Source organism: Mangifera indica, unplaced genomic scaffold, assembly GCF_011075055.1.
Source record: "Mangifera indica cultivar Alphonso unplaced genomic scaffold, CATAS_Mindica_2.1 Un_0009, whole genome shotgun sequence".
Classification (NCBI taxonomy): domain Eukaryota; kingdom Viridiplantae; phylum Streptophyta; class Magnoliopsida; order Sapindales; family Anacardiaceae; genus Mangifera; species Mangifera indica.
The window spans coordinates 109,900-119,945 of NW_025401101.1; the positions used below are offsets into that span (position 1 = coordinate 109,900).

The window sequence follows — 10,046 nt, forward strand, 5'->3', positions numbered from 1 at the left end:
TTATGAAATGAACTTCCCCCAGCTAATCCACTTGGACCAACTTCTGTTTCATGACCACCCTCGTTATCACCTTTGTTTTCACCATTATCATCACCAACATCATCACATTCATCATCACCACCATTATCATTACCACTTTCGTCATCAACAATATCATCACCCTTGTCATCACCAACATCATCATCCCAATCATTATAACCACCATATTTTTCCTCATTCGATTAGAAATTTTCTATTGGAACAATACCCATCTCATAACATCTCTCCAATATACCCCACAAAGGGTCTTACTACCTTCCTATTTCATCATGTATCCTAACCTCAACAGTGCTTCTACAAATCCATCATAAATTATTTTGCATATAAATTTTTACTATATTATAACTTCAATTAATGCACAAACGATAACACATTGCTTCTACAAATCCACCATAATTTATTTTTTTACTAATTGATACACATGTTTAAACTCCACTAACATATTTTAAACTATTATCACCTCTATTAACCCAATATCCACCATATCCAAACAAATATATTAGCTTCCCATTTTTCCTGCACACAAACAAAATTTAAAATAATTAAGTAACCATGCAAACGCGAACCACACAATTTACCATAGAAATACAGTGATTTTCGTTTTTACTTAGATTTGGGTAATAAAACTATTGAATGTACAAATAATGTAAGTGTTTATAAAATGATTCAAGCACTCAGATATCATCATTAAAGTTTTTAACTTTTTATCTCTAGAAAAGTTATTAGTTTCACAGTTTTCTTAATACAAGTTGTTATTTATTTAAAGAAAACTTAAAAGAAACTTACTTGTTAAATGATGATAATGAATGATAGAGAAAACAACCAAAATGTGTTGTCATTGGAGTGTTGATGGAAGAAGAGCGTTGAGAAAAGAGATGATAGTGAAAATAAGATGAAAACTATGAAAGTAGATTAGTTAAGTGAAATGAGAAAGGGGTATTATTGGAATAAAAATATTGGTTTGCTTATAAAGGTAAAAAGTATGGTGGTTGGCTGAAAACCTATAAACAGAAATATTTTTGCTTATTTTAATTAATTTCCCCTTTAATTAATGAGTTGAACTTCAAGGTTTAAAAAGCAAGTTTGTGTATGTGACTTGCCACCTAAGTGTATTAAACTGGCCAAACAACTATTTTCTAACCAAATATCAAAAGCACATATGCAACAATTCAAAAACTCAGATACTTATTCATAAGCTAATTTCTATTAGAAATCTTTTGTTAACGACAAGGGTAAAATCATCATTTTATGATTAAACCCTAAAATTTATACTATTTTCACCTCTTACTTTGGAAAATGAACAATTCCCTTTATGATTAAGTTTTAAAAAGTGAACATTTTTTCCTAAGGTGTTCCAGGATTTTTCAACCATTAAACCTTCTCTAGTTGCCTTCTTCAACCCAAGTTCTCTCCCTCCTGATGTTCTCTCCTTCCGAATGCTCTCTCTCCTAAAAGATCAGCATCCCTCTCGACAAAAATAGGAACGAACACCAATCTAAATGAAAGCCCATTTGAACGCATCTCTCTCAACATAGACCAGATGATCTTCTTGGTATAAATATGTAGGTAAGAACATCAATTTGAATGCGTTCAAATGAAGATGAACGTTGCAATTTCGACGCGTTCAAATGAATGTCGATCTGGATGCCTTCATCTTTCCTATCTTCGTCAGGAGAGACGTTGATCTTTCGGAAGAAAAAGCGTATGGTTTGTGCTCAGAAGGAGAGAACATCGAAAGAGAGATAACCTAGGATGCAGAAGGTCGTCAGATACGGTTTGGTGGTTGAAAAATGTGGAAAAACTCTTAGGGGAAATAGTCACTTTTTAAAACTTAATACTAGAGATAAATTATTAATTTTTTAAACCAAATAGGAAAAATAATATAAATTTTTAGGGTTTAGTGTTAAAATGATGATTTTACTTTTATCTCTAATAGAAAATTCTAACATAAGTTAACTCATAAATGGGTGTCTGGAGTTTTGAACTACCATAACTGTATTTTTAAAATTAGACTAAAACTTGAGTGAAAAGTGGTCCTTTGGCCAATTAAACTAAAGTATTTATTGTACATGTTAAAGAAATTGTTTCTCTGTAATAAATAACTCATTTAATTATTCATAAAATATTTTCCAGTAAAAAAGGTTCTTCTTAGTTAACTTCATTAAGGATTTAATTATATTTAAGTGTGTGAAATAAAATAATCGAATTCATGAATTTGCTTTGAAAAAATTTTACTGTTAGGGATTCTTATGGTCAAGTTTGTTACAGTGAGGTTAGGTGATTTATTAATGTGGGTTGGTCTCCTTGAAAAATGGTTACTTTTCTTCACTTTAATTAGGGCAAAGGACTATTTCCCACCCAAAGTATGCTGCATTTTCAAGTTTCCCCCCTTTAACTTTGAAATTACCAAATACCCACCTATGAGCAGTTAAATTTAACAGAACTCTAACCCCTTAAAATTTTATCTCCTTTTCTCCCCCTAACCCCTAAAAACTAACCATTTCCCCTAGGTCAAGTTTTAAAAAATAGCATTCTCCCCCCCTTAGGGTTTAGTTTTCAATCCCTAATGCCAAATCCGACGCCATCGCCGACGACGAAGCCTTCCCAACACACCACCATGCTCCGACGACCTCTCTTCTCTCCTCTAGAATGTTGATCGGCCCAGATCTAGTGTTGTCTTTGCCTGGAAAATCGAAGAGCTTTGTCGGGAGATGAAGCTCTTCGTCTTCCCAAACGGCGACGAGGTCGTCGTCTTCGTTTGAGAAGATGAAGAGCTTTGTCTCCCGATGAAGCTCTTCAACTTTCTAGGCGAAGACGACATCAGATCTGGGCCGATCGACGTTCCAAAGGAGAGAAGAGAGGCTGTCGGAGTATGCTGGTGCATTGGGAAAGCTTCGTCGTCAACGATGGCATCGTGGATTGAAAACTAAACCCTAGGGGGGGCAATGCTATTTTTCAAAACTTGGCCTAGAGAAAAATGGTTAGTTTTTAGAGGTTAAGGGGGAAAAGACGATTAAATTTTAATTTATTTTTAATATTACAGATAAAATAACAATTTTACCCTTGAATTCTTTTTTTTAACAGTCCATGGATAGGTAAACGGGCTTTTCAAAGTTAACGGGTGAAAATGTGCAAAAAAAGTATACATTGGGTGGGAAATAGTCCTTTGGCCGACAAAAAATTCAAATATTTATTTATCCTTAAATTATTACTAAATTTTTTATTAAATATAAAGATAAAATCTTTATTTTATAATAATATTAAAAAATATATAAATTTATTTTATTTTCTTTCTTAGGTTTTAAAAATTAATATTTAACCCTCATACCTAACCCTCCCCCCCCCCTCTCCCAAATCCCTAAGTTTTCTCTTGACTTCTTCCTCCAAGCACTAGCGACCAATGCGGCATATTGTTAGACAATAAGTGTCATTTAGATCTAGATGACAATCGTCATCCAAAGATCTTTCTCTAGACAACTTCGTATTGTTCCTCCATCGTTGGTCTACCGTTCATCGGAAAAAATAGTCGAATTTCAAGTTTGGTATCCTAAGGAGAGAAAGTGAATTTTTTAAAACTTAATTAAAAGAGGAAATATTATTTTTTCAAATCAAGGAGAGAAAAATAAAATATAATTTTAATTATTTTAATATTACTAATAAAATAACAATTTTACCTCTTAACTCTAATAAAAAATTTATAAATGTGTCATAATAAATTAAAATTTGAATAAATATTTAAAATTTTCATTTGTTATAAATCTATATTTATCAGTTTACCAAAACTTAGATAAAAAGTTGCCCTTTTCCCCTGTAATTAATATCGACAATAAATTCTTTAACTAACTTAATTGTAGAAAATGAAGCCATTTCAAAAGAGTAAAACCAGATGGTTGAAATCAAGTATCAAAGTGCGATCCACTTACTAAAATTATTTTGGATTAAGTTATCTTTAGAGCATGTTGATTGGACCATGAATTGATATTTAAGTAATCGTATATCTGTATGTATAAATTTATTATTGTGATTACTACAAGGCTCTTCAATTTGTTACACAATTTTCATTTCCTTTTATTTAATTTATGTTTAATTTAAGTATTCAATTATAAATTTAGATATAATCATATGATTATATAATCTTAAATTAATAATAAAATAATATCCTCTCCCATTACAACACTCAAATCATTTTAATAACCAATTGAGTACTCACAGCGGGAGGTACATAGCAATACTCTACAAATTTTAGCCCCTGCCATTACAACACTCAAATCACTTTAACAACCAATTGAGTACTCACCCGGCGAGGTACATAGCAATACTCTACAAATTTTAGCCCCTGCAACTACGCATGCCTAGGACTCTTCTCCCCATTTTGATCTCAGCATTTTCAGCAACGTATTCGCCATGCTCTTTGTCCTATTACCACACTGGCTCTGTAAAAGCAGCAACAGTTGACTCAAAACCCCACCTCCAATGGCTTCTTCTCTAACCTCTAACGAATCACAACACAAAATCATCAACGAATTCACGGCGCTTTCACTCCCTTCATGGTCCGACACTCTGAAAACCATCTTCACCAGAGCCTGAACACCATTTGGAAGCTTTACAACTGCCTCTTTCGCAATCTCCAGCACTAAAAGTTCTTCGATTCTTGACATTGCGACTGCCGCCAAGCTCTTTTCTCTTCTCTCCGCGTTCAGAATGTATGTTATCAGCCCATTTATGGCTCCTGATCGAACTATGCTTTCGCGGTTCGATTCCAGGGAGCAAAATCCTGATAAGGCCATAATTCCAGGGTCGGATGCTTCAGAATCCTGGAGAATAATCAACACAATAACATCTAGAATCCTGGAATTTTTTCCAAGCTGCGAACAAAGATCTTTTGTTTCCGCAGATGAAGAAATTAAATCAATTAAATGACACAAGCTTTTCTTGATTATGCAATTTCCCTGCTCAAACAAAGAGATGAAATTCTTTAATTTGGACTCTTCAAGCAACATATTTAAACACTCCATTTGTTCTGGAAGCAGCAACCTGGAAACACAAGAAAGTCCATCCTGTATAAAATTTACATATTCCTGAGAGAATTTATCAAATTCTGCAGCTTTTCCGAAAACTTGGTGCAGAAGTAGCGGCAAGAATCTAAGCTGGAGCAAACAAGAAACACTAGAGGGTTCCTGGGAAAGAAGAAGAAGAATGTTTTCCAGAGTTTGAAGCTTGGTTTCCATGGAAGTTTCAGGGGATTCAAGATTGAGTTTTAGCACAGCTAAAGAATCAAATTTTGTCAAGTAATTATCAAGATCAAAGTTATGGTGACTACCACCAGTACCACTATCCATTTGAAGCCACTGATTAATCAAATGGCGAAGAGTGTGATTGGGAACAAAGGAAGGATCATCAAGCTTTTGCATTGTTACAGGACAAGTAAGGTTACCTGCAGCCAGCCATTTTTCAATGCTGGATCTGTCATAAGTTTGGCCTGTGGAAAGTGTAACTGGATCTTGAAACAAGTCTAGACTTATGGGACACCTAAACAAGTGGGGAATCGCCATTTGTTCACCTTCCTTCATTGAAAAAAAAAAAAAGAAAATTACAGAGAATGAGAAGAGAGAACAAGAATAGTGGGGAAGGCTTGGCTTATCCTGGGGAAAAGAGCGAGAGATGGACAAGTAAATAATTATAAGGAACAATGGGGAGAGTGGTGGTCCCTTTTAAGGTTCATTATCTTTTTAATTAATTTTTTATCAATGGAGTCAAAAGTGACCCACCTAAAGGGAAAACAAAGAAATTGAATATTGAATTAAAAGAACTGTTGATGTCTTTGATGTTTGAATTCCACTTACTTACTTGGACTGATTAAATAATGAGAGAGAGAGAGGAGAGAGAGACCTTTAACTCAACGTTGGTTTGGTAGAAGCTAGTTTGTCTTTAATAAAGACAAGGGAAATTGAAATTTTTAGTACTTTTTTATTCCGTGTATACAAAATTGTCACCTATCCTAAAGTTTTCACAAATATACCACAACAGTACTCACCTTTCCTAAAATACCCCTCTTCAATCTTTCATGCATAAATTCTCTCTCCTCTTCTCTGCAACTTTTTTTTCTCTTCTTCCTCTTCTTCCAAAGTTATAAAGAAATTACTCTCTCTTCTCCCTCATCTTCAAAAACAAAAACAGGAAGTAAACAACCAAATTCTTCAAATTAAGAATTCTTCAAAGTAAGGATTTAAAAAAAAAAATGGGAAAAAAAAGAGCAACCTACAAGATAAAAAATGACCATCGAAGAAATGACCATGTAAGATGATCATGTAATAGTATTTAACTAGAAAAAAAAAATTGCTATTTAAGGATTTAAGTGAAACAAAAAAAACTAGGCATTTAACTTAAAAAAAAAAAAGGTTGGTGTAAAAGTTGTTGTGTAACGCCAACCCTTAATATATGTATATAATATTAAATAATATTATTATATTAATATAATATATTATATACTATAATATTATAATTTATATAATTAAATTATAATATTTTATAATATAATATTACATATATAATATAAAATATATTATATATAATATATATAATTATACCAGGGGTTGGCGGCATCGCCAACCCTTGGCGACGCCGCCAACCCTTGGCGTCGCCAAGGGTTGGCGATGCCGCCAACCCCTGGTAATATATATTATATATATAATAATAATATTATATTAAAATATTATAATTATATATTAATATAATATTATTATATTAATATAATATATAAAATATTATAATTTATATAATTAATTTTTAATATTTTATAATATAATATTATATAATATATAAAATATATTATATTATATATAATATTATATATTTTATAATTATATATTATTATAATATATTACATATTTTATATAATAAAATTTATATAATTATAAATATTATATTATAATATAATTTTATATTTTATAAAATATATGTAAAAGCAGTCTGGGTTGGCGATAAGAGAAATTGGCCTGTAACATTAATGTAGGGTGGGCCCACCTTTTATAAAGCAAAACATGATTTATATATATATAATTATTTAATTTTATATATATATATATAATTATATTATATATTAATATATGATATATTATATTATATTTTAATTAGAATATTATAATTATATTATATATGCACAAAAATGTATCAAGGTAAAATATGAAAAAATGGACAGTGGCAATTTCGTAATATATTATCTAACTCCCTATCAATACAAGGAAAACAACACATCATGCAATAGAAGAAAACAGGAAAAAACAAGCATAAAAAATAAAGAAATTGCTTACAATAGAAGAAAACAGGAAAAATTAAATAAATTCAGTGGGGCATATTTGGTGGCAATTTTGTAATATATTTTCTAACTCTCTGTCAATACAAGGAAAACAACACATCATGCAATCAAAGAAGACAGGAAAAAACAAGCATAAAAAGTAAAGAAATTACGTGCAATAGACGAAATCAGGAAAAAATTAAATAAATTAAGTGGGGATGAACAGGTTGGCGGAAACGCCATTCCGCCAACCTGTTCATCATTAAACTGGAATTTTTTTTCAGCTGTATTTTGGTTTTTTATAGCTATCACAACAACATTAAACAATAATAACAACTTTAAACAATAGAAACAACATGAAATAATATCATTAAACAATCTAACAACATGAAATCATAATAAAATTAAATTTTACATGAACATGAAAACACCATAATTATTTAATTTTCAGCTATTTATAAAGAAAACAAATAACATACAGGGTTAAGTCAACACTAACCTGGACGTGGATGACTTTGCTATGAATTTTTTGCAGCAGGTGTTTATTCTCTTAATAAATTTAGCAATGTTCGTCTCTCCCTCCCTTATGTCCATTTTGAATCTTTTATAATGAATTCTCACAGGTTTTATTGTTCAATCACATGTCTTCTTCCTATCATTAATACTAATGTTTTAGTTTCATGCTGCTGGGATTCCTTCCTCATATTACAGAGATTCTCTGTATGGGTCACTTCAGGAGCATCAATCATTTAATTATACTAAAATATAATTTAATATTCTAATTAAAAATATAATAATATATATTATTATATAATAATAAGAATTCTTCAGATTATATATAATATATAATAACTTATTATATATATTATATTATATATAAAATTAAATAATAATATTATTTATTATTATATATTATAATTATAATATTAATATAATAATAATATATACATATAAGGGTTGGCGTTGGCAACTCCAACCCTTATACATATATTAAAGAAAATATATTATATATTAATATATAATATAATTATAATATTTTAATTAAAAATATAATATAAATAAGATAATATAATATATTATATATAATATATTATATTATCTATAATATAATATATAATTATAATTATATATTATAATATATTAAATATAATATATCATATATTAATATATAATATAATTATATATATATATATATATATATATATATATATATATATAAAATTAAATAATTATATATATATATATAAATCATGTTTTGCTTTATAAAGGGTGGGCCCATCCTACATTAATGCTACAGGCTAATTTTCCCTTGTCGTCAACCCAGACTCCTTTTACATATATTTTATAAAATATAAAATTATATTATAATATAATATTATATATTATATATATAATATATATAACCAGGGGTTGGCGTCACCGCCAACCCTTGGCGACGCCAAGGGTTGGCGATGCCGCCAACCCCTGGTAATAATTATATATAATATATTTTATATATATTATATTATATATGTAATATTATATTATAATAATATTATTTAAATTATAATATATTATATATTATATTAATATATTATTATATGATAATATTATAGTATATAATATATTATAATATATAATTATATAATATAATTATAATATTCTAATTAAAATATAATATAATATATCATATATTAATATATAATATAATTATATATATATATATAATTAAATAATTATATATATATATATATATATATATATCATGTTTTGCTTTATAAAAGGTGGGCCCACCCTACATTAATGTTACAGGCCAATTTCTCTTATCGCCAACCCAGACTGCTTTTACATATATTTTATAAAATATAAAATTATATTATAATATAATATTTATAATTATATAAATTTTATTATATAAAATATGTAATATATTATAATAATATATAATTATAAAATACATAATATTATATATAATATAATATATTTTATATATTATATAATATTATATTATAATAATATTAAAAATTAATTATATAAATTATAATATTTTATATATTATATTAATATAATAATATTATTATATATATAATATATATTACCAGGGGTTGGCGGCATCGCCAACCCTTGGCGACGCCAAGGGTTGGCGATGCCGCCAACCCCTAGTATAATTATATATATTATATATAATATATTTTATATTATATATGTAATATTATATTATAAAATATTATAATTTAATTATATAAATTATAATATTATAGTATATAATAATAATATATTATATTAATATAATAATATTATTTAATATTATATACATATATTAAGGGTTGGCGTTACACAGCAACTTTCACGCCAACCTTTTTTTTTTTTTAAGTTAAATGTCCAGTTTTTTTTGTTTCACTTAAATCCTTAAATAGCAATTTTTTTTTTCCAGTTAAATACTGTTACATGATCATCTTACATGGTCATTTCTTCGATGGTCATTTTTTATCTTGTAGGTTGCTCTTTTTTTTCCCCTTTTTTTTTTAAAAATCCTTACTTTGAAGAATTCTTAATTTGAAGAATTTGGTTGTTTACTTCCTGTTTTTGTTTTTGAAGATGAGGGAGAAGAGAGAGTGATTTCTTTATAACTTTGGAAGAAGAGGAAGAAGAGAAAAAAAAGTTGCAGAGAAGAGGAGAGAGAATTTATGCATGAAAGATTGAAGAGGGGTATTTTGGGGAAGGTGAATACTGT

General features: G+C 28.6%; 1 protein-coding gene across 1 annotated transcript; it reads right to left on the reverse strand.

The window, feature by feature from the left end:
• Nucleotides 1-4,207: 4,207 nt before the first annotated feature.
• LOC123205598 (U-box domain-containing protein 26-like) lies at nt 4,208-5,667 on the reverse strand. Its single transcript, XM_044622587.1, has one exon. It carries the CDS (start codon nt 5,607-5,609, stop codon nt 4,392-4,394), a length of 1,218 nt encoding a protein of 405 aa, XP_044478522.1. The 5' UTR covers nt 5,610-5,667; the 3' UTR covers nt 4,208-4,391.
• Nucleotides 5,668-10,046: the final 4,379 nt, after the last annotated feature.

Bases quoted from the DNA above. Each gene is read 5' to 3' on its own strand.
- LOC123205598 (XM_044622587.1), bottom strand. From the start codon at position 5,609: ATGAAGGAAGGTGAACAAATGGCGATTCCCCACTTGTTTAGGTGTCCC.